This window comes from Grus americana, chromosome Z (assembly GCF_028858705.1).
Source record: "Grus americana isolate bGruAme1 chromosome Z, bGruAme1.mat, whole genome shotgun sequence".
Taxonomy (NCBI): Eukaryota; Metazoa; Chordata; class Aves; order Gruiformes; family Gruidae; genus Grus; species Grus americana.
Genome location: NC_072891.1, coordinates 15,075,853 through 15,101,986, shown reverse-complemented (window position 1 = coordinate 15,101,986; position 26,134 = coordinate 15,075,853). Strand labels below are relative to the sequence as shown.

General features: G+C 42.1%; 1 protein-coding gene across 1 annotated transcript in view; it reads right to left on the bottom strand.

Moving 5' to 3' along the window:
• EGFLAM (EGF like, fibronectin type III and laminin G domains) overlaps positions 1-26,134 on the bottom strand; it is a 73,687-nt gene that overhangs the window by 22,545 nt on the left and 25,008 nt on the right. Inside the window, exons 5-13 of the mRNA XM_054810883.1 lie at positions 24,160-24,277; positions 23,760-23,895; positions 17,011-17,177; positions 9,225-9,340; positions 8,644-8,980; positions 5,863-5,963; positions 4,517-4,617; positions 3,277-3,421; positions 600-789 (exon numbers count right to left, since the gene is read on the bottom strand). Of these exons, the coding sequence (XP_054666858.1) occupies positions 600-789; positions 3,277-3,421; positions 4,517-4,617; positions 5,863-5,963; positions 8,644-8,980; positions 9,225-9,340; positions 17,011-17,177; positions 23,760-23,895; positions 24,160-24,277 (1,411 nt within the window). The remainder of the gene's footprint in view (positions 1-599; positions 790-3,276; positions 3,422-4,516; positions 4,618-5,862; positions 5,964-8,643; positions 8,981-9,224; positions 9,341-17,010; positions 17,178-23,759; positions 23,896-24,159; positions 24,278-26,134) is intronic.

Below are 26,134 nucleotides of genomic sequence, written 5' to 3'. Positions count from 1 at the left end.
TGGAAATGAAAACAGTGGATGGAAACAGGAAAGCCTATTTGCCCCAGCAGTAATGGGGTTTAATGGGAAAAAGCCCTCTGGAATGGCCACAGCACTGCTGTGGGTCTGAAAGATCCTTGCGTTGCTTTGGACAAGTGCAATGATGTCTTTAGGCAAAACACATTTTGTTGCATCCGCCGTGTTTTAAATACAAACGTGGTGTACATACTATTGATTTCTGATGATATGACTCTGTCAGTTAGGAGCATGAAGAGGCATCCTGAGAGATGCTGGCAAAAATAGTGGTGCAGACGTAATTATATTGGCAACACTGAGGTTCCTGTTTGCCCATGAGAAATGTTTTACTATTTATTGTGCAGGATAACTGTGTCCACAAGGGGTTTTGGTATACTAAACAGCGATGTTTACTTACACAGTGTGATAAACACTCTTACTATAGACCCAGAAAAAGCAATGTGCAAAGGCACAGAGAAATACCATGCCAAAATTAGAGACCACGCCTTCCATTCTCAAACCTGGCCCATTGCTCAACTGGTTTCAACAGGCAAAAAGTACCCCTGGTTTATCACTGCTCAAAGACCCCATGCCATTACACTTACCAACATCAGCACCACTGAGAGCTTTCCCTAATGGCCAGGGTCTCATATCAATTATCTTTCCGTTGATGCTGAGCGACTGAACACAGCCCTGAAACCCGCGGTTGGTGCCTGTGGCTCTGACCAGCCAGTACACGCTGGGGGCACCGCCAACGTAGAAGGGAGTCCGGAACGTAATTTTACTGTACTGGCCCTGAAGGGAAAACAGAGCATGACATGATGTAAAACAGACACATCACAGAAAAACTAATTAAGCCACACTGGGTATAATCAATTTTTTTTTCTCCACAAAGGATTGTGTCAGGGGATATGTAGGTTGCTCATTGGTAATTCCTTTCCATTAGTCATTCCTCCAATCAGTCTACCATTTCAAACGTTACTTTTTGCACCCACATCCATCGCGATAACATGGACTTTTAACAGCACAATAAAAAACTTAAAAATCACTATGTTCTGAGGAGGGATTGTGATCTGTCTTTTGCTGTAATTTCTTCCTTTACTTTTGCCAAAATTGTTTGTCTTCTAAAATCTAAGTGCTGGGGGACACAGACCAATGTGATATTGCCTTTTGGACAGAACCCAGCAAGTGCTTAGCGTTGAATAATAATGAAATGACAAAAAAAAAAACAGTAAAAACAAAGACAAGGCAAAACCTGATAAAATTACAACTTCAGTAGGGTTCTGCTCACTTTGACAGTGCTAAATTTACTCCTCATCTTTTTTTTCTTTTTTTTTTTTTTGCATTCACCTGCCTATGGAAATGTACACATGTAAGTTTATTAGCACTGCTATAGTGCACAGGAAGGAACAAAAAAAACCTAAACAGAACCTTCTGGACCATTGAATCAAACTCCTGAGTCATAATTCCTTCCATAAAGTGATCAGAATATAAGTCTTTTGGCTCCTCCTCAAAGGTTGTTTCAAAACCTCACTGCCCTTTAGAAGAAAACATTCAAAATTCCCACATTTATTCATGGCCAGTTTTTACCAATGTGTCCTTCTGACTGCACTGACCTTTAGCCTAAAAGCTTTCCGGATTTTTCACCCCTGCCCTGCTTCCACTGTGTTTATAACAATAAATTATAACCCCATACGTGTATTTTGGCAGGCTAAATATGCCAGGTTATTGAGTCTACGGGCGTTCACTGCACAGTGCACTGCAGAAACACATCAAATGGATCTCAGTTTCAGCAGGGAAAAATAATTCAGGTGGAGCCTGTGGCTAAAGAGAGTTCATATGTCCACAGGATTTCATGGTGCGCATATGCTAGGACTGTGCGCATAGAGCTTTCCAGCCACCTCCAACCACTTGCCATCTCCTGTCACCTTTGATGGTCCTGCCCCCTTGGTCTGCCAAGCTCCACTTCTCTTGTAGGCACTCTATAGACTGTCCAAGTCAAAATGAACCTGGTCAGTGGCAAAGACTACTACTCTGCTGACCTAATGACTTAATCCAGGTCATTCTAACTAGGAAGGGCTGAGGAGGAGCTCAATGGAGCGACAATACTACAGAAGCAGCAAGTTCTGGTGGAGAGCAGCACCTGGAGCAATTAACCTTTTTTTGCTGTAGCTGCAGCTAGAAAAAAGCGTGTGTCCATAGTCAAACTCTTCTTGTAATAGACTCTGTGAACCGTAATCCTCCTACTAGCCCTTTGTTGCACCTTTTCTCCTTCAACTTCATCTTTCTTGGCTATGGATGATCATAGCCCTGCATAGGCAGATGCCATCCTACCGAAGTGCTGTGCAATGGCATTAGTCTCTACTGGACATATCTCTCCTGATTCACATTTGCCCTTTGCTTTGCCTCACAGCATTGGTAACACATAGCAACATGTGACAGACATTGAAATCCTTTCCTCTGTCATGTCCTGCTGATAAGAACTCAATGCACAGCATTTTTTTCCTTCAGTGCCTGCACGTGGAAGTGTAAAGTAATAAGATGTCTGAAGCTGCTTTTTTTTCAGTTCTAGGGATGGCATGCTAATAGTGGCTATCAAAGGGAAGGGGAAAGACATGGGTAACAATTTTCAACTATCTTTTTTTTCTGTGCCCTAATTTCACTTCTGTTTTCTGGCCTGGCAACAGATGTGCAAGTCAAGACAACTTCCTCTATTGTATCTTATCCCGGTGGCCTCATATGAAATTGTTGGTGTTAACAAAAGTCAGTGCAGAATGTCTACTTCCATTACTGTGCTTAAATCTATGTCCATGTCATACATGTAATTATACCTCTGTATACAAACCTCACGTGGCTATATGGATATTATACATAAATATATATACATATACACATATGCATCTAATTTTTCTGGCTGAGGAAGCAGAGCAGCTCTCTGAGGCTTGAAAATGAAAGCAACTAGGGACAGCAGCTGTAAAACCTGGCAAACTTTTAACGGCAGCCTGTATCTGAGACTAACAAAGTGTAGCAGGAGGGTGGCAGAGCAAGCATGGAGGACAACAGGTAAACTATGATGGGATTCAGTGCTGGGATATTTACCTATGTGATTTCTAAACTACATATGTGGATGAGTAATCTGTACACTGATCCTGGTTCACTAAATGGCCCAACACTGATAAATAAAAATGTACCTTTTAAATCTGATCTGACTTCTGTTGGCAAGAAAAAATGTCATCATGACCTTGAGAGAGCCTAAGGTTGAGGTGCAGGTGGATTACCTACCTGAGATTTTCCTGTCACTGGAGCATCATTGTCCATCCTGAGCCAGCCATTCATCCCATCTCTGAACAACGTGATGCTGTGCCAGTTGCCCTGCCTGATCTTGTTTTCACTTGTTATGACTGCAACTCCAGTGCCACAGTTGAACCTGGGAGTGTGAGACAGAGGGCAAGGTGACAATCTTACATTAACCAAATAACTGAAAGTAATTCTTAGACTCCGAATATTCCCTTCGCTCCTGGGAACCTCTCTGTTTCACACTGCATATTAGCAGACCAAAGGAAAATTAGACAGAAAGTCTACATATGATCTGTTCTAAGTTTCAAACTTCATTATCTGTCTTTCGCCCATGGAGAAGATTTTGCATTCTCTGACCGTACCAAGTGCATTGCAAAGCTTGCCAACAGCTAAAACTGTTTCAAAATGGAAAGTATTACAAACTGAGTTCCTGCTATCACAGCAATTTCTCTTGGGAATTTTTCTAGCTCCCTGGTGAAAGGCAGTGCTACATTAATAATTCTGCAATTCTATATGAAACTCAGTACTGATTGATAAGGAGACCTCCAGGACAGTCTCTGGTGCTGAATGTGTGCAAAACGTACCATTTTCTCTGATTGCTCTTCAGTGCAGGTAAAGAGAAACACAACTAAGGCACATCACCCACTTTGTTACTCCCACCTTTCAAAGGACTCACTCTCCCAGATAAGGGGATCCTTGAGATACTCTTTCATGTGCTTCATTATCTATGGGACTGCAAGAAAGCCCCTCCATCTTCATTTTAAAAACCTACAACTCTCATCTAAACAAGGGTTATAAGATGAACTTCCAGGCCACTTGCTGACATTAAATACTTTATTTTGCTACATTATCTGCAGGTCCTTTTGCTGTGAAGCGAAACCAGTGACTATGCACAGCTCGATGTAGCATAAGCTTAGCAAAAGCAGTGGCTCACTGCCATTTCTGATAACACAGCAACAAGCGCTGGACTAATGCCTTGAAGAAAACTGATCATTTTGCCTTTACACCAAGGTCTGAGTAAAAAGAGTTCAACAGGCCACATGTCCATGCACTAAAAGATGAGAGAAAAAAATATCGAAGAACTGTTAAATGAAGCAATACTGCCCATTTTGTGCACTGCATGGGTCAGAAGTCAAAGACACAGCAGATACTCATCACATACAGCAGTCCCAGGAGACAGCAATGGCCCCTTCTCTTTACTTCAGATTTAGGGTGGAGATTTTACCTGAACTGGATGCTACGTCGGATGATTGCCAGTGACATAAAATCACCACGACCGTGTTCATTTTCTCCACAGTATAGCAGCAGACCATCTTCTGATTCAGCCTGCAATCACAGCATCAATATGAAAAACCAACGTCTAAGGCTCACAGTAACAGATAAATGCAAGCAGCACTGAGGGACTTTTCTCCAGAAAAGGGACAGCATTTTTCAGGCAGGGTTTTTAACTTGCAGAATCAGAAATTGGTTGATCAATTTTGAATCCTGCATTTGAAGATCCTAGAAAAATATTGCCTTAATGCTTAAATGGTTTAAGAACATCTCCTCTACCTACAGTATGGCACTATTAGACCTAAAAGCAAGCCTGAAAGTATTAAAGACTGTCAGACACATCCCATATGAGACCTCTGAGCACAAAGTCTAGCAAGGATGTCCTAGCAAGTTTTCTATGTGTAGACACATGAGACTTACAGCACATGAACACACACACCCTGTTTCACATGTTCAGTGAGCCTCACACTTGTCAAGCCGAACAACCTGTGCAGGCAGGATTTCTCTGTATGTGCATAGCAGCTGACACCGTAGCTTTTCACAGCCACCCTGCAATTTAAGCTGACAAATTGACACAGAAGTGTTAGATCACCACGTGAGGCAACAGTTTGTTGCTGCTCTAGTGACAGTCTCGTACGTAGGCTGTGAGGCTGGCGAATCTGCCTTACGTGGGAGCAGGGGTGCATCCTCCCTATGGGCAGCCCTACCAGCTCTGTCCGTAACACACAGACAGCATTAACACACGTCACTGTGGGATATACCCCACCACTTCAGGCCTGTAGTTTAAGTAGTCCAGTATCCTGCATGCATAAATAGCCAGTGTGCCAAACGTCAGAGGTGCCCACTCAAATCCTGCAGGGTAGGAAAGAAACTCTAGATACAGGGCAATATTTTGCTCAGTGCAAGAAGAAGATCACAGTTTCTTAAAGATAATACATGCCACTTCCAAACTCTAATTCACAAAACGTCCAGGTGTGCTTCAGCCTGCAGCTCATTCATGTGGCAGCTATAACCTTGCCAATGTACATTGCCACCAGTCTGCAACACCAGTGTTACTAGTCCCAGGGACTCTCACATGCACTGACCACCAATAATGGATGCAAACATTTTAGCTCAGTTTACCAACTTGAATTGCATTCATTGAATGTGAAGCCAGATCTTTAGAGATGAAGGTTATGTACAGGCTCACCACAATTATGTTATAAGATATACTGAAGCTAAGTTATTGCTGTCCACAGCAGCAGATTAAGCAAATAAAATTTTAGGCTACTTTGTGAGATTGGAATTGCTTAAACTTACCCTGAATTCAAGGGTAATTTGAAATGTCTGATATGAGTTTTTCAGTGGTTCAAATGTAATGTATGAGTGGCCAGAGAACTGAGGATACTGGATAACAATATCTGAAAAGCAAATGCAGAAGCATGTTATTTAGCAGTTTTCTCCGACAGAAAAATCAATATACATATTCAGCACTAGATAACATCAGGTGAAAATGCAAGACAGAGTTCCTCCAGAGACAACCATTAGTTGGCAGCAGTCAACAATCAGTTAACCTATTGTCTTGTCCTCCCGCCACCTTTCACGACTAATTCCTTTATTCCCAAGGACCTAGTGAACTTGGAAAGAAACAGGATACTGAGGGCCAAATACTGCTCAACAGTTTAATCGTCAGTTTCAGTGGAAATTTCTCCAGATTTTCATTCTTGTTACAGAAGAACAAACCCATCTACTTTATATTTATCTCCTTTTAAGAATTCATTTAACACAGAGGCAACAAAGTAGTTTTCTGTTTTGCAGGATTACAAAAGCATATGCAGAAAATGTGGCCAGACTCCACACCGCTTTAGTCAGTGCCACTCCATAGCTGCAGCGTCCAGCATCTGCAGAATTCTTGGATGGCTCCTAGGAGCCCAGCAGCTTCCAGCGCTTCCCTTTAGTCAGCTTAGGGCAGAAGTAAAGGGAGTGTTGGGGAGAAGAGGGTCCTTGCAGGCATCTCTCCATCCCTGGCTACAACAGTGGCCCTTTGTATTGCTCTTGTCAGCTGGCATTATCAGTCCTCACCCTTTGCTGTCTTACGTTAGAGGACCATCCCGGCTCCAGCATAGAAAAAGAAAATCAGAGATGTCTTACTGCTACCTGTGTAGCTCATTTTCCTAAGAAGAATGGAGGACAGATCCAATTTCAGGCCTGAATTCTTATTTTTGCAGTGGATCTAAGTCTAATGAGGAAGGAAGGAAGGAAGGAAGGAAGGAAGGAAGGAAGGAAGGAAGGAAGGAAGGAGGGAAGGAGGGAAGGAGGGAAGGAGGGAAGGAGGGAAGGAGGGAAGGAGGGAAGGAGGGAAGGAAGGAAGGAAGGAAGGAAGGAAGGAAGGAAGGAAGGAAGGAAGGAAGGAGTCCTATTCCTCTTTGCTATTTGAATAATGAGGGAATTTTTCTTGCATATTTGGATCTGAATATAGTTCTCTCCGCTTTTTTTGTTCACAAGGCATACATTTTAGGCTGAGGTGAAGAGAATCAGTGCTATAAACCTGAACATAACCACAGAAGACAGCAATTAACTCATGCCCTGATCACAAGCAGAACTGACTGGACCAGAGCGCCATGCAGCTGTTGATTGTAAAGACACGTCTGTTTTCATTCAGATTAATATACTATTTAACAATATTGGCTGCTGTGGAGAAATTCAATACAAGGCAATATTGGTACATGATGCTACTGCTTACCAGGGAATAACACGCTCCCTTGTGAAAAATGGTGGGTTTGGACTGACGTTAACAAACCCACTCTACAAGTTGTATACAGCTATGTCAGTTTAAATAAATTCTCTTCATACTTGATCAAGGCCAAAAATCACATCTGCAGCTGTCCCATGTGGCTGAGTCACAACAGATTGTTTTCAGAACAAGCCCTCTTTACTCCAGCACTGGGAGGAGAAGATCAAACCCCCTCAATGTCTGTAGCCCCAATGCACAACACTGCATCACGAATGTCTAACACGAGCCTGCGGAAGAAATGTGTGTCCCTGATGCGCTGCTGCATGGCAGGGCACTGGCAGATCAGATCAGCATGCTGAGGGATGGACCACCTCTTTTTTAGCTGGTAGGACAGCATCAATACAGGCAACAGGACACTTTCTTTGCACAAGCTCTGGCATTCATCTGATCCCTTGGTCACCAAACCAGAAGAAAAACAACTCCGGGGGGAAAAAAAGCGACCTGCTTATGGCCTGATAAGCAAGCTGGACTGGCTCACCAGGTTATCAACTCAACATCAGACCCAGTGAAAGGGTGAGGTTAGGTCTGCAGAGGGAAAGGACAGGAAGGTGGCAAGGGAAGGAGCAGCAGGATGGCTTCCTGCAGGTCAGTGACCTCTTGCCCTGGCTCAGCTGCCCTGCAGAGAGGCTAAAGGATGCGTGGCAGATCCTGACTGGGACAACCACACCTCCTTACATTGACCCAGGCTTCAGGTTATGCTTTCTGAATTGGGGAGGGGGTTTTGTTCCTCCCTTGCCGCAGGCTGCCTGACACGAGTGCTGGGGTTAGTATTGCAGCACTTCTGCCCTACAGACCATGGGGAAAGCCTGCTCTGGACACGGTTTTACAATGGGGGTCTGTCTCACATGCCTGCTGCAGGATCAGCATCATCCAATGGACCACGCTGGAAATGTGGGTGGTTCAGGGCTTCAGCTTTAGGCAAAAGGCAATGGTCAAAGGGGGGCTGAATGTCCCTGGTGGAAGCTGTGGATGGCATGGGTGGACTCTGTAGGCTTGGGGTCTTACCAACATACCTGGCTCCATCACCCTCCCACTCCTAGGTGGGGGAAGGAGGATTAACCTCCCCTTTGCACCTTCACACGGGGCCTGCGTTCAGCTTTATTAAAGAATAACTTCTTCACACCTAGCTGAAGAAAGAGAAGCAAAGGGGCTGGTGTCTGAACTGCATCATGGAAGCTGTTGCTGTCCCTAGGGATCCTTTAAGCCCAGTTGGCTATTCTCAGAGAGCACTTTGGTTGGTTCATCACAAAGCTGCTCCTTGCCTCAGGCACAGAGAAGCCAGCAGCAGCGGGCATGCAGAACCCTACCTTCCGCACACGTCTCTCCTCCTTTTCCCAAGTTGCAGTGGCAGCGCGAGCCTCCCTGGTCGTACTCGTTGACGCAAAAGCTGTCTGCAGAACAGATGGCCTCATCACAGGACAGATCAAAGAGGCGCATTGCAGAAGACGTGCCGCCCCTCCTCACTGCCCGAGCTGTAGTCGCCCTTGCTGTGGTTGAAGGCCGTGTGGTGGTGGGAGTGGAAGTAGTGGCTTCAGAAGTGGTTGTAAGGACCCGTGACAGGAGCCTGGAACTAGACCCTGGCGTAACCTTAGTTTCGACCAGAAATTTTCTGTTGCCTCCTTTGATAGCAGGAAGAGGTCTGAGCTGGAAGGAAATAAAGACACACAAATTCAGTAAAATCTAAAATGTTATGTAGAAATAAAATGAATACCTTCCAAGATATGGATCTGAGGTAACAAACTCATCCTCACCAAAGAAAAAGAAACAACCATATGATTATATCTGAGCATACAGTATCAGATATTAAACTTCCTGACAAGATCAGACACTTTAAAGTATTGAGATTACGAAGAAAACAGAAATGCCCAAGCGGAATCTTGAAATTTACCTCTTCTATGTAAATGTCGTAGTCTGAGTCATCAATATCAAATCCATCGTCATCACTAGTCACTGTGTCTGTGATGTACTGATGCCCATAGCTTCCACTTCCTAACTCCTCAGAGCCTAAAAAGACACAATTGGCATATTTGGTTCACTTCTTTTTTTCTTTTTACACACAGCAACTTAGATCTTATCACCCGCTGATTTGCCACACTGAAATCTGAAGTGGTGTTAATGTTCTGTACAGACAATGCAACTGTCAGCCTGAAGGTGGTGGACACTGTCCAAGTGATACACATGCAGCTTAAAGAAAGTTAATAATACCTTCATTTAGTCACTAACTGTGATTCCCAAACAAAGCAGGCAAAGATCAGTTCTCCCACTGCAAAATTACTTTTATCCATCAATCTTCCAGGACAACAGCTCTGAACTTTTTCAGCATGGACAACATTTTAATAACTGTATTGGTTTTAGATCAAACTTTTACCTTTTATAAATACACAGACCCATATCTGCTCTACTGGCAACCACATAACTGGAACAGCAAAAGAGATGCTTCTAGGTAGGGCTTTTCTGGCACACTCTGCTTAGGACTTTATCTGCCTCCACAGGCTCCAATGCTCCTGAAATTATCATCCTAAGTGTATTTTTAGGCTATTTTTCAAAATGCAACTTAGCACCTGGGAAAAAGAAACATGTACAAACATGACTGACCTGATTCAGGCAGGAGAGCACTTGTACTCTCTTCCTTTGCTGTGACTGCAACCCAGAAATCCTGGCAGACAGTTATGAAATCAAGCATATGTGCACCAGATATGAATGTGTGCCCTGGCTGGCTAATCAGCCGCCCACCATACAGTCTGTGGGAGTTACTTATCAATGGGCTTTACATGTCACATCAGCATACAGAAAAATCAGCGGCAAATGAGTAGAAGTAATACTCATTTGCAACCAAAACAACATGCTAGGCCGGGAGAGAATGTGTATAAAATTTTCCACTCTAACATGTATAACTAATAATCTGTAAATAATACAATTTAACTGTATAATAAACAGAATTATTCAGCACAGAGTTCTACCAAGTCAGCTAAGCAGAGAACTCACAGCTTTGTGACTGGTAATGAGATGAGGCCAGCTGGACAAGCTATATCCAGATTATCTCTGCTAGTGACTGTGAATGCACAGCAAAGGTTACTGTTGGAGAAACAGACCGTACACTTATGAACTGGTCCCAGTCCTGCATTCATTATGGAAAACAATAGGTATTATCAAAATGTGGGCAAAACATCTTACTCCTAGTATTCAATTGTACAGTCACTCAGGTTAATCGTCATCACAGTACAATTTTACTCCAGGTAGGAAGAATAGAATAGAATAGAATAGAATAGAACAGAACAGAACAGAATAGAATAGAATAGAATAGTTCCGTTAGAAGGGACCTATAACAATCATCCAATCCAACTGCAAGGTTGACCTCTTCCGTCCATCACTGCATCAGAGTCTCCTTCTTTGGCAACAGTGATTTTGTAAAAGACATGCATTTCTACAAAAGAGTATCAGTGTAGATACATAAACATTATAAACACGGCTTACAGTTTAACAGAACTTATATGAATGAAGCAGATTCTAGCACTAATTCAGCTCCCAGCAGATGCAGCAATTTTCAGTTCACTGGAATACTGTTGCTTTTAAGTCAGGTCTGTAATATTACTTATTGCCTTTATACTGTGTGTCTGAAACTATTTCAGAACTAATTCAGTTCTTCTAACAGAAGAAACTGCTATTTACCTAAGAGTAACAGAAACCATAAAGCTGAACCGGGAAAAAGAAAGGAAAAATCATAATCATGTGTCAGGGAAAACAATCTAATCTGTATTCAAACAAGCTGTGATACACAAACTCAATTTCCTGATTTAGAGGTCACAAGTTACAAAATAAACATCTGTTGTAGTCCAAATTCTGCCACATTTTTTCTCTTCTCAAGCAAATTTTCTATTGGCTTAATGGGATTCAGATTCAATAAGGACGGCAGGAATGAAGCAATACAGAGAATGAAGTATCTTCATATCAACACACAGAAAAATGTTATGTCTTGAATTCACATTCAGATATGCACACTTGCTTACATGTATAGACATGACTTTAATGCCATGCCAGTTTTACCAAAGTGTAACTCTCCTGATTTGAGTGGAGTTACTACTAAACCACATCAATAACCACCAGCATGCAATGAGACCTGGTAACTTAGGAGAAACAAGCAGTTCCCCAAGCAGAAGGTGTGCCTCTTTCATGTGGCAGACCACAATGTTCCACACTTTTCCAAGAGATGACCTGCGGACACAAAATGTACCCACTATTTTAAACCAGACAATCATTCCTTTCACCTTATTGAACTGGGACAACATTTACAGCCTGGAGAGGGCAAAGAAGGTGCAGCTTATTGTGACTGGTAGAAAAGACTGCTTTGAGGCGCTTCTTCAAAGACCTTCAGGATGTAAGTTTGGCATCATCAGGAAAAGTGTAACTTCAGAAGGTGTCCTAATATCCATAGGTCTTTAGCACAGCCCCAAATCCCCGCTTTTGCTCTCCTCTCGCTCTGAGTTTCAGCCAGCTCATACTATATTACTCTACCTACTGACCTGTGACCAGTTTTGGTAACACATAATGCACCCAGAAGCAATGAAGTCATGGAGATGTCCTCTCTTCTGACTATGCCTGAATTTGAGTATACACACAAATGATGAGATCATCTAACAGCCCACTGGCTTCTCAGTTGCCTTGCTCTGCCCTACATTTGGTGTTTGCGCACTGGATGTGACATGATACTCATATGTGATGTGATGCAATAAAACTACAAAACAAACAGCAGGGAAGCTATCAGGTCTTTTTACAGAGAAATACCCATGCAAGCCCATCTCTTAAGAGCATTATGTTGCTGTGGTGGAGAGCTCATCTGATAATGAGTGGCATATCAGGGACAATTAAGCAAATACCAAAACAATAACTACAGAGAATATAAACGTGCTATATTTCATTAAACCAGTGTTTCAGTGTACAAGGAGATGAAGCCTATTTAAGACCCTCTACGAGGTCCTATAATCCTGTTTTAGAATTACTTGGAAAACCTGTGGAGGGTCATGAACTTCAGACAGCTTCTTTCCAAATAATCAGGGATTAAGTTATACCAAAGAAATCTTTCTCAAACCGAGAGCCACATAAACTTTTATTTGCCCATCAGGTGGCCACCAGCATACTGATCAGGAGACACAGGAGAGCGTAGGAGGTAGATCACCAAGCGCCGCAACGTGGGCAGATTGAATGGAAGTGTTAACAGACTGATTGCCTTCATGCAGAACTCCTCGCAGGTTTAAATCCAAAAATGCATCGGAGGCATTTTAATCTGACTTTATTTTTGTCAGTGACTCACAGTGAGGCACTGCATATCGCCTGGCCTGTCTCTTGCTTTTTGTCCCCATCCACATAAATACAAACGCTGCCTTTGTAAAGCTTTTGGAGATCTGCAGGAAAGAATTCTGTGGAAAACCTTCCCCATTTGCTATCTCCAGGACACATCACCATCATTTACATCAAGGTTTGGGCCTGAGGGACTGTCCTTTTCCTCTGCCTGAGCCTCAGCAGACACATTCAAGCACCGTGCAGAATGTGTAAGCACCTGCACCAATGCTTTGCTCCGTATGAGCCTGGCGGTGATGGCCAGGACCAGAGGAAAGGATGTACCCGGATTAAGCAGCCACTTCTGTCACGTTTGCCGTGGAGACAAGCAGGAGGGTATTTTTAACAGAAGACGCTTCCTCTGTTGGTCTGGCAAAGCCCAAGGCTGGTGACCTTCCAGGCACAGTGCAAACCCCATCTGTTTCCCCAGGAGATGAAGGGTATTTTCAGCGATGCAGGTGATGACCCTCTGTTTGTTTGAGTCTTTGGGACAGTTTATTTTGTTGTTACTAAACTTGAAATGTGAAATCTTTTGTTTTCAAGTAAATTGTCCATGATGCTTTGAAAGATTTGATACAGCAAAAAACCATGTAAGTGAAATACCCACAACCTGCATCTGTAATTAAGAAAGGCAACAAAAATTGATTTATTACATCTTTTCCTTCTAGGAAAAAAAAAAAAGAAAACAAATCACAAGTAAATGAGAACCCTTAGGAAAACTTGCCCTCTCTTTTCTCCCTGAAAATGGACCAACGTAACATAAAGCAAACATGTATTTTTTACTAGGTAAGGGGGTAACTGCTTACAATCAAGGCCGCATGTTCCACTTGCGCAGGCCTTGGGAGGTCTGTCACATTAGGTGATACAGTCAGCAACTCTTCAGAGGAACATGTTAGTAAACAAAGCCAGCCATGTCCTATGCTGACCTGAAACAATGCAGTCGAGAGTACTGCAAAGCCAACTACCTTTGAAAACAAAGTGAGAGAATTACAGATAAGAATGAGATAAAAACCAGCAGAAAACATTCCCAGGTAGTGTGGACTCTGTCTGCAGGACTCATCTCTGTTTCAGTCCACTTGGAAGAGCTGCAGGAGATTCTGTGCAATGCAACATGGACGCTGAAGGTCCCCTGCATTTGAGGTAATGCTGGGAATTTGCTCTTCAGATAAAATAAGCATCAGAAAAATACTAATTATTTCAAAACAAGCATAAAATCCAGGATACACAAGCATAAAGCTACAAATTTTTAAAATCCAAACGCACTAAGGACCTTAGTGCCAGCAGTCATGGTATAAGTGTAATGCAAAGGAGCCAGCTATTGTATGGACTTCTGCCAGCTTCCTAAGATATTTCAGGTACTTCTGAGGAATACACAGGCAGTCAGAAAATAGCATCAAATATTTGTGGCATGTTTCACTGTTTACATGGGAGGAGGAACCGTGGTAATATAATGAAAGTAGTAATTCCTGCAATGTGCACCCTGAAGAGCAAAGACTTTGGTTTCAGACATGCCAACCGTCTGACACCTTTCCAGCAACCGTAAGTGACTAAGAGGTCTCTGCTGGCACTTTGAGAGAGTCAGGCATCTGGTGTCATCTGAGATGCATTACGCTACCTGAGACACCCCCAGAGGACTGTCAGGTGTCTGGGAGACGCACGGGAGGCACACGCCTTCCTTCAGTGACAGCTGAAAACCACAGGACGTAGAGGACCTCCGAAGGTCTATACCTGAGCAACTGAAGTGAACGATTAACTGAGCCAAAGAAGGTAACTGTTGGCTTTCTGGCTACTAGACGGGGAAGGTACGTGCAGGTACAAAATGGGAACTAGGAGTGAGTTTTACTTGGTTGCCCTCACGCTTAGCATAGATTTTTTTCTTGTTACGTTTTTCAATGGTTTAAATCACTCTTCAGGGTTTTTTAGTGTTTTGGGGAAAAATAAATGTTCAGGCTATGAACAGGTTTAATCAAGAATATTTTTTCACAATAGAAGTTTAGCTTTTCTACTAATGCAGAATGTACTTGTGTATTTGGTTAACATCAAACCAGTTTCTTGCACAGATATCATCACTAAAGCCACGTGAGAGCTGCTATACTCCTGCTTCCAGAAAGCCACAGAACTTATTTCTAAAGGCACTGCCTTTGAATAGCAGTCCTTGCTCTGCAAAAAGCTGGTTGTTATCAAGGCAGATATCCACAAGATAACACAGGCTTTCATGGATAGTGGCTGTATGCAGTTTTAAGCCTATCTGCAAAATCCACCCTGGAAACTGAAGAGCAGACTGGCAAAGGAACCACATTTGCAGTTGCCAAAGGACCCAGAGTTTGCTAAAGTAGCCCTAAGTACAAGTGACCTGATGCAGGGCTGGAGCCTGCATGGACGTGACGTGGCCCCAGGCTGCAGGAGATCTGCCCACTCATGAGGGTGTCCCCCAAGCACTCCCAACCCCGCTGGTGCAGGAAGACCAACCTCTCGGCCACAGCAGCACACATGTGCCTGCATGGACTGGCGCAGAGTTTTTGAGCCCATTCAGAGAGCAGTGCAACATGCAGAATACATTCACTTTTCAGATTTGATCCAGGCACAGAGTCAAGCTCATGCCCCCTGTGAACCTCTCCAGAAATCAGTGTTTACATACACAAGGCATGAATCTGATTCCAAACTCTACTGACAAAAATCCATAGACATCTTGATAGGTCTCTGCAGAACAGGAGGTTTCCAAAGGCAAAGTGCCTTTCCTAGAGTACTGCAGTAATAAGCACAGCATGAAGACTATTCCACCCTTATTAACAGAGCTAAATGCTTTATCTTTTCTGACCAAAGAATGCAGCCAAAGATAAACAGGATACCAAGGAGCACACAAGCACGCCTGAGGCAGCATGACCTGAGCTTTGAGGATCCAGGGACCAAGGAACCCCAGAGCATGCTGCACCTTTGTGGTTTTCACAAACGTTTGCTTCAGAAGTTAAACTTACTAGTTCAGCACTCATAACAAACCTCATGCAAACTGTTCAAGGGACTGAATTTATGACAGAAGGGAAAAAAGAATGGAAATGCCACACAAGAGTCAATGAAAACAAGGGATTCCAAGGTAGGGAGGCAATTTAGAAATAAATCCTTAGCGGCTTCAATTGGTGGATCACTAAGGATGTGGTCCACATTTCTGCAGCATGCAAATACTTCTTGCAGAGCTCACAGTCCTACCTGAATATCAGCTGCTCATTTTCTACCAGTTAATTAAAGATGATTTGCAATTGAGCATGCAGGTGAGAAAAGAAAACAAAGTCAGTTTCGTTACTCTTTTTTATAGTTCATTAATCTGTTAAAATTATATCCAGGCATTTTCTTCTGTGGTATTCTGTCTCCTATAAATGCCTTCAAAACTGGAACTTAAAAGTACTGAGGCCTGTTAAACACGACAAAAAGTTTGGCACATTAAGGATGTAACTCAGTTCATCCCCATACCCTGCCAGCCCAGGCTCTGCTCCCTGCATCGACTCTCTTTGGGACACTGGGGTTTTTTGCTGTGTGAGATGTGATTTGTACGATTCCCAGTGTGCTCTGTGTCTGCCTGGTTGGGATTCTCACATACAGCTATGACTTTGGGGGTGATGAGGAGCAACAATACCTCAAAGTCAGCCCACAGAGACACTAGCACTGACAGAGGATTATATCCCAAGGAAGGCCACCAGGAGATGTGCACAGCACCTACCCCTTATTGCAATGTGCATGGCCTACGTTGCTACACAAATTTAAATATAATAATTAACAAGTTGTGATTATTTAAGTATATCTGAATGCATTTTCACCTAATATTTTTGCTGTGCGGCTTCTGATCAAAATGGGATGCTTACTTCTTTATATCATTATTTTCATGATTGTACTAAATAGTTTATGAGCCTTACTCCTCAGAAAATCATATAGATTTGCTTCAGAGTTGTTTAAATTGTAAATGTAGTATATACAGTTGAGTTTCAAAGAACAGAAAGAGAAAATGAACAATAGACTTGTCTCTCCCATTTTTCCCCATATTCCCTTATCAGTTCTGCATGAAGCCAGCGCAAAAGTCAGTAAGCAGCGATCCAAAAATATCTAACGATGACCTCCAGAGCAGCAAAATGGCATGAGAGTTTCTGCTTGGAGCTTTTCAAATCTGTGCTTGTGGCTTGACTTTCACAGGATGCTGCAAGCTCCACGGAAAGGTGCCAGACTGGGGGTGCCTGTGCTTGAGAGTGACTCTTTCCACCAGCAGCCCTCCACAGGCTACTCCTGATGCACTTTATTTACAGGGATACTTTATTTTTATAAAGCTTTAATTACAAAAAGGTGGTTCTACTCACTGAATGTTCGGATGACGTCGCTCGGTGCACTGGCAGGGCTGGATCCGTAGGAGTTTGCTGCTCGGACGGCAAACTGATACTTGGTGTTTGGGAGCAGTCCTTTGAGAACCATGGACTCCATCTGGATCTGCTCTCTTATTATCGTCCAGTTGCTGTCAAGGTCTGGCCTTCAGGATCAAACAAAGCCAAGATCATAAATAATTAAAGCTGTCTGTATAAATTAATTGCCTTTAAACTTTACTGGGAAATACACAAAATAAATGAGATATAAGCCTGCTACATCATCACTGAAATCCTTCACTCTGAAGGGGTCAGACCGTGCAACTATTACTAATCTGCAAAGCCTGTGATATCAAAACTATACAGTGATACAAAACCAATATTCAGATTTTGCTTATAAAGCCAAGGAGCTTGTTTAGAGGACAGTTTGACAAATCAAGTTCGGTTTATCTGTTTTCATGGATTTTGGGTTCACAATTTTAACATGAAGGCATATGACCCACAATTCCAAATCCCCTATTTGGCTGTATAAAGCAATACTTCACAATAGAGGGAAAGATCCTGATTTATTTCCAAGAGTTTGTGCTCTAATGTCACTAAGTCCTTTCAAACATATACAAGCATTAGCAGGATAAGAATCTAATATTTGATCTCCCAGGCAGTCAGGTTACTCCACCCACATTGGAAAATCTGAGTCCAAAGTCTTCTCTTCAGGAAAAAAAAAAAGCCAACAAAAAAATCCAGAATAATAATGCAGAAAACCTGGTCTGCATATGTAGATTTAGATTAGATGTTAGGAAGAAATTCTTTCCTGTGAGAGTGGTGAGGCACTGGAACAGGTTGCCCAGAGAAGCTGTGGATGCCCCCTCCCTGGAAGTGTTCAAGGCCAGGCTGGATGGGGCTTTGGGCAACCTGGTCTAGTGGGGGGTGTCCCTGCCCATGGCAGGGGGGGTTGGAACTAGATGATCTTTAAGGTCCCTTCCAACCCAAACCATTCTGTGATTCTATGATTCTATTGTGCAACAAAATTACCATGTCTGCCTTTGGACAATGCCTGGTTAACTCCTGATTCGTACTGGAAACCAGCTGTCAATAAATGCTTGCTCTAAGTGCCATTATAATCCATCTGCAATCAGTACAACAATTCATATGGCAGTTTGGTCTCAAATGTTTAAGTTCATATGTAGAGGGACATCAAAAAGGGGAAGGCTACTTCAAATACTTTGAGAGAGTATTCTTATGCTTTCATACCATTTCTGCTTTCTCTAAAAGTGGTCTCTTCTTATCAAAGAGAGAACCAAATGAGAAGGTAAACAAATACAAAAAAAAAAAAAACAAACAAAAACCCGAAAAAGTTAAGTCTAGGCCACTCAAAATATTAAAATTGAAGCCTAAGAAAGTAAAGTAGGGACAGAAATTACTTTCAGAGAAAATTATTCCAGTGTCCTTTTCTGAGACGTCCTTGTGATATTTATTACAGGAAATAACCTCCAAGTGCTCCCTCAATCTACCAATGTTTACATAGGACTAGCTGCAAATGTCTCCAACAGTCTTCCAATGAAAATTATAGCACAAGGCAGGCATTTTGTATTTGTTTATTTGCAGCTGGAAAGAAATGCTAAAGTTAATGCATGTTTTCTTTTACCAGTCAATACAAGATTTTTTAATCAGTGAGGTTTCATTGATTTGTGCCAGCAGGGCAAATGCAGTGACAAAGCAGCAGCTCCCAGCTGCCTGGCTCCTGTGTGCAATGGCACACAGGGTGCAAATATTTCATTGTCTTGCTAAAAATAAAAAAAAAAAATCGGACAAATGCATAAGATGTAATGACAACTAAACAGACCATCTTAAGTCACCCTGCACCACCATTTCCTGGTAGACAGGAGGGCACTTATTTTGGCTACTCTTTCATTGTTTCCCTCCTCTGAGCTTTTGATGCCTGTGCCAAAATGAAAATGTATAGTGTTTTCCAAATGAAAGCTGTTAACATCGCTTCCTTCCACATGCTCGCTTAGTAGTGTTTTCAATTTTCCTGTACACATCCTTTTTTGGCTCCAATTCTAGCCCAAGGAATTCCTGCTAGCTCAAGAGCAGTCTCACAGTCTCTCTGCAACAGACCCTGATGATGTCCGCGCCCAAATGGAAACAACACACCTCTGATGAAGGGACCCAAAGGGAAGTATTGCACCCTATGAAGATATAGAAGATAACACAAACCATAGGCTAGTCTTCACTGACTGTCTCTCACAAGACTTCCTTCTGCAGAAGTGAATAATAAAGGAAATGCCTGCAAACGTGTAAGCATCTGCAGCTGAAGGAAAGGGAAAGAGCAAGATTTATCACTTGACCTTTGCTGCTTCTCCAGAACATTCCCTGTGTGAACAAATTGGTACAAGATAAAAAAAATGGCAAACAGATGGGGAGAGGAACACAACAAACTCAGCTGGTGACTGCATCCCGGACCAGCCAGCTCCCGTGTTTTCTAAGCTGGTAACATTTTGTTGAAAACTGTCTCCATGGTCCTTTTTTTGCATCAAATTTCAGTCTGTGTCAACTTTGATACCAGAAGGGCTCACTTTGATGCCGTTTTCCCCATCTTTTTGCAGCGCTACATTTGCTGGACTGGCACAGGGGTCTCTGTTTCTGGCCGAGACCTCGCAGGGCTGCTCCAGACATTGAATCTGTGCACAGGGAAATCAGACAACTTCCATGGGCATTTTCTGCTCTTGAAGTTACAGGTCTGCACCTCCAACACAGAAATGCCATGCAGTAAGAATCTGGCCAGTGACAAAGGCAGAGTGTTTTTAAGATAATAAACGTACAGGTAAAGTCAATAGGACTGGATGGATTTAAACCAAGGGCAGAATTCTGTCCCAAACATACCCGAAACATTTGGATTATTGCTTTGCATTGTAATTGGGGGGCTGATTCAATTTAAGAAAGGAAATCTTTCTGATGCAGAGAATAGCAATTTTATTCTCCCTTAAACTTCATCTTAAAATCACCTCGAAATGATCTAACAGAGTGAAGCAGCTGCTAGCAATCCAATTTTTCTAAGGTTTTTGATTTTTCTTTTGTGCCGTGTTTGTACTCTAGTGGCAAATTCATCTCTACAATTTAAAAAAAAATATTCCTATAAATATGGTGACAAGTACAATACATTCTTATTCACTATGGAAAATAATAATTGTAGAAAATAATGTACTATAGGATATTTGGTTTAGTAATTATTATTATTTAGCTTTATTGTGACACTTTCTACAAAATAGATCAACCAATATGCCAGGTCAACTCTAAGGAAAGGAAAAGCAGACAATTTTCTAACCTCATTCTTTTGTTAAATATTCCTCTGATACTATCTAACGTAGTTAAGCACTTCCTCCCTAATTTCTACATCTTCCACTCCTCTTTCTTCATTAATTACTTTTTGAAGGATTTAACCCTCACCAACAGTGATGTAATTGTTGAAGCAGATGTATCTTTTCATCCATTAATCAGGACAACAGAATTGAAGATATTTTTGCTGGGCATTAGGAGGTGTCTCCTTGCTCAGGTCTGTTCTTCCAGGTTCTTTGCAAACAAAAGCAAATATGACTGCCCAGTTCAATGCAGCACCAGGGACAGATCAACACAGAATGGTTCAGGGACACAGCTTTTTTTTGGGGGGGAAGGCTTCAAACTAATCAAGAAATCTGCCCACAATGCTATGCTGAATCTGCTCCACCCTAACACCTGTATACTGATAAATCTCCCCAGTTGTATTGTCAAAACCTGCCTAGTTCATTGCAGCAGAAGTTTCACGTCACTATCGAGACACTGAAAAATTTCCCCAGAATGTCAAGATTAATATTGAAAGCTGTTAACTCCATCTACGTACCAAGGAGATGAAAAGAAAGTGACTTAATCCTTTTAGGGGATACTGCTGAAACACTTGTGGTTCTGTAGATGCTAGCTGACTATAAAAATTTGGATAAGTTAGTCTCCAAGTTTAGAAGATTGGGTAGGCATTCAACAGATTAAAAATGTGAGTATTTGGAGTATTCAAGTGAAGATAGCCAAGACATCTTTGACAATTAATTTTTACAGTATCTTTAGGGAACACACCCAAATTAGTATGTCTATGTCCAGGGTCTCACTTTAGAGGCTTTCATAAGAATGCCATTTGCCATAAAATATTTCTCAGCATAAACCTATGCTATTAGACTATTTACACAACCTTCCATAGACACCATTAGGTACTTTGGATTTAACATGTTCTTTCGCACATTCCCTATGAACTGTGCAGTGAGCAGTGAGACCTACACTTGCCCTCCTGATTTGCAGCAGTTAGCCAAGCTGGGAATCTGGTCTCCCTAGCATCCTCTTACAGTCAACAGCAGAGCAGAGCCCGAGTTAGCCCAGCTCCTCCTACATCTGAAACCGCCTGCAGCCCTCCACTGCCTAGAGTGAACCAAAAGGTCCCATGGGAAACACATGCAAATGGCTAAATAAAGGCCCAAATTTAGACTGTGAGTACAAACGGACTGTAGGTTAGTTCTGGTTCTGATCAGATTTTCACATGTGCAAACAATTAATGTATTGAATTTTCATGAGGTTTTAATCCCCGATATCGCAGTTGAGCAAATGAAAAGACTTTTTCCCTCATCTCAGTCTCCTAGCATTTTTTTTCTAGGGTTAAAGTCATAAAGTTAGTTCTAAGGGAACTAAAATGATTTAAACAATGTCATGGTTTTTAGACGTTTGTGCTGCCCCCAAAAGAAATTACAGATTTGCATAAGAAAGTGATTAATTTTGCAAAAGCACAGGATAATATTGTATTTCTTCGACATAAGAAGACTTAATTCTAAATTTACTTGCACTGTTTTGTTTTGCTTTTACAGTGGTTTAATTTAACAGCTTTAATTCATGTTAATACATTTTATAGTAATTAAAACTATATGCAGCAACAGACAATGAAGCTTAAAGTTAAATCTTTACCTCTAACTGCCATTAGGGCTTATGGCTCATTGAACTTTCTCCAAATATATAATCAAGCTTCCAAGTCTAAGAGAGCATAATCCCAAAATTAACAAATACACTCCCAGCTCAGCTTTAAACCTCAAACTAAACATTGTAATCAAAACATTGTGCTGTTAGCAAATTCTTTCCCAAAGTCTAAAACCAACGAAACATTGAAATTTCAATTACTCGCATCTTTCGACTTAAACAGTGAAGGCAGCTTTCCACTCCCTGGCTGAACAAAAACATGCAAGGGTGCATTTTCAGTGCGTCAGATGGAGATGATGGTGCCCACTTCTTCTTCCATTACCCGGCCCCTGGTGCTATGAAGAGGCGTACATAAACTTGCAGGCTCCACTGTCCCGCCAAAGCACAGAGGCAGCAGAAATGCGTTCGATCAAAACCCTTCCCCAACAAAATCCCTTCTCCATCCACCAAGCAAATGAGACAGAAGAGATGGGGAGAAGAGAGAAAGGCTCAGTTAACGATTGTGTTCAAAAAATACATGTTGGAGAAATTTCATGGTAATGCTACGGCAGAGTCCACGTGATGGCATGACATATCTTCAGTCCTCATGTCCTGCCTCCCAGTGCAATGAACGTTGGATGGCTTTCCACTAAATATGGGATATTTTGATTCAAACACAAAGAGCGACGTAAGTTCACAAGTAGGTTTTCAGCCTGGGAATTCTTTTCATTATATCAGGATCTTCTAGATTGTAACCATACTTTGAGCACTGAAAACCAATAGTTCTTTCTGTCTGTTTTAACAGCAACAATTCTTTTTAAAAAATGAGTGTGTTTTTCTGAAGAATAATTTTTTGACCTTTACCGCTCAGAATAGTTAAAGACGCAATTCTCAGTTCTTATTGAGGAACCTGAACTAAAACCTGTCATCAAGTGTTCACCCAAAGGATTAAACTTCCAAAGGCTGAATTTTGTATTCACTGTAAGGGTAAACATAGGGGCAAGCAAATGAAAATAAATAGCTTTGTATGCAGATATTAGCTTACACAAGCATATGAACAGTCAGGTATGAATACTTGTTTGTACATGCAGATACAACCACCTCCTCCTGACCCTTCATATGCATCTTATAAAAGCAACTTGATTGGCAACATTTCACAGTTCAGTTCCATTACTGCAAATTTTAGAGAGTTCAACATAAAAGAAGAAAAAAAACCCCACCAACACCTCACCTTCCCCCAAAAACTTTAAACAGAAAGGCCAACATTTCATGTAAACTTGATTAGCATTAGGATAACAAAGCAAGTCTGAGTTCTGCAAGCTCAAGACCCAAAAGACTTCTTTCAGATAAAACTTCCTGACATACTGAGTTTGGAATCCCTGGATTATTTCCTACAGCAGCCGAGGGTGCTCCTGCTCAGGGGAACTGCTCTGCCAAACACTCGTTTCTCAGCATGGTTCAATGGCATTTGACAACAGGAGGAACTTAAAACTTCATTCACCTAGGCCTTTATTAGAGGGAACAGATCAAATTAGACCTTATTTTCTTCAATCAGAAAGTATGACTTATTGGTGATTTTATAAGAAATTATATTATTTCTGGTTTCATCTTTAAATTTTCATGGTAATTCAACACACATTGAGAGAAAAACTAAGTCTGCTATACACTGTAAGTAAATAAATTGTGAGAAAAATCTGTATGCAGTTTAACAGCGCAGTTTAGGTAAAAAAACCCCAAACTTGTAGTGCACAAAGACTGAATTCAGACTCCACTGGCAAACTTGCCTGATAAACTCCACTGTGTAGTACTGGATGGGAGAACTTCCTTCGCTCGCTCCAGGCTTCCAGGATAACGCAACTTCTGAATCAGAAACTACCACGACCTGGGGCTGATGGGGCGGTGCAGGGGGCATGCACTTATCTAAGCCAGAAGAAATGCAAAGGAATAGCATTAAAGCAGCGGACGGCATAATACACACAATAACCCAACACCCACAGATTTGGGGATCAAATTCATAGGCTTCTCCTCTCACCTGTTGCCCCTCTAAAACCCCACACTTGTGGAAAAATAATAGTTAAATGTTACAATACTGCACATGACAGGTATTCTGGCGCGAGTGACCTGCTGTGTCACAGACATATGCCCTGCCAGTTTTGCAATCGAAAGCCACGTACGCAGCGTTACCTTGGGATAAGGTTGTCACGTCTCTGGGCATGCTGGGTCGTCCTTTCCCTGCCCAGCCGTATGCTCCCACGCTAACGCGGTGTGGAGTGCCTGGCTTTAGATCACCGATAACAACTTCCTACCAGAGTCAAGAGAAGGCAAGACAAGAACATCGTGAAAGCTTTTCCATGTAACTGGGGAGGGTGCTGTGATCTGGGATTTGGGGATCTTACACGGCATTTTCCATGCAAGCTCCTAGGAGGATTGTCCCCAGCCCAGCTCAGACACAAACAGCACCATGTGTTTCCTCTCAAGCTGCAGCTTCGCCCCGGGGGAATCCGCAGGGGTGACCTGGACCCATTTCTCAGCATAACTCTCAAGGTTGCAGATCGTTTGCATTCGCCGTCTGCCTGTTTTTGGCTGGTGAAGTCAAAATCACATACTATTCCCTCCCTTGAGCCAATTGCTGGCCTTCAGTATCAGTCTGGCGCACTTACTTTTTTTTTTTAATCTGTTTTTTTGTTTTGTTTTTCTTTTAAATCCATAGACCGTAGAAGCTCCTGAGAATGAAGCAAATTGCTGCACTGTGAACTGATGTTCTTTAATTTCTCACGGAGCAGAGACCAGTCCCATCGCCTCTCACAATTTTCCTAGCCTAGCTATCAGCCTTGACGTGAAGCGAGCGTTTCCCTTATTTGTCCTTCTGCCGTAAACACAGAAAGACTAACCCACAGACAACTACTGTAAGGGAGGCGATGCCAACCTCCACGTGAAGAGCTTGTGCTGCTGAATACTGTTCAGAGAAGCCTGCTCAAATCTCCCAGAAATTAGCAAACGTCACCAAAAAATTACATGTTATCACTGGCTGGTGCACATAGCATGGATCAGTTTCAGACATTTAGATCTGGTCTTTAATGGAGTATGTGTACATGCTTATAGAAATTCAGTATTCTTTACCTGAAGCCTATCTGTAGCGAGATGCAAATCCCAGATTTACAAATTTTGACAGCATATACAAGTAAGCAGACATACCAGCTTCTACAACACAGACTGTTTTGGTGTGAAAAAAAGCACTTATAAAAAACCTCTTTTACAGAGATTCTTCTGTTCTTCATTCTCTGATATTAAAAACATTATTCACAGTACATGTGAAAATGCCGAGATGTCCTTTCTCTTCACGCTGGAACAGACTTTAAATCTGCATTTCCAGTTGCAGTAAAATAGTAAACAGTCCCAAAATTTTATTAACTGCTAAATTTCCTTATGATGGCCTTTTGGACAAACTCTCTCTCTCTATTCTTTGGGGAACTTATGTTATTACTACAACATTGTTCGGCAACACCCTGCCATCTGTCATTTCTCTAGTCGCGGTTTTGGAGCCCCATCACTGATTTCCTATTAACATGGGCCACCTGACCATTATCCTGTTTTTCCATCATTCACCCTTGATCTGCTTGAATGATTTGGATTCATCTGAGAGAGATGATAACAATGCTGGAAAAGAAACTGCCCAGAGAGAGGCAGCAAGAACAGTCACAGCGAACAATTTATCTGGGTCTTTCAGTCTTGTAGCTGAAGTGCCTGGGATCTTTCACAACGTGATCTGAAAAGTCAGTTGCTAAAAACCAAGCACCTCCTCCCAATGACAATACTGATGATCCTGCTCCTGCCATTCCGTCCTCCATGCCATACACACTGTCCATCTGTATTTAAACTGTGTGCATTTTTTCCTGCCAGGATCCCTCTTTATATCCATTCTTATGAGAAAAAATCCGTATTGTTTTCACACTATGCAGGAACTTGGCCTCTGCAGAGAGTGGGATATCAATGTACTTGCCTCATATTATTATGTCCAGACGCAAGTCTACAATAAACTAAACAGAATGAATCTCATTGATTACAAAGCAAATCAAGATCAAAGTCCTAATGTCTACTTAGGTATTTAAGTTCAACATGTGTACCCTCAAAACCTCAGCAAGGTGCTCTCTTGGCTATC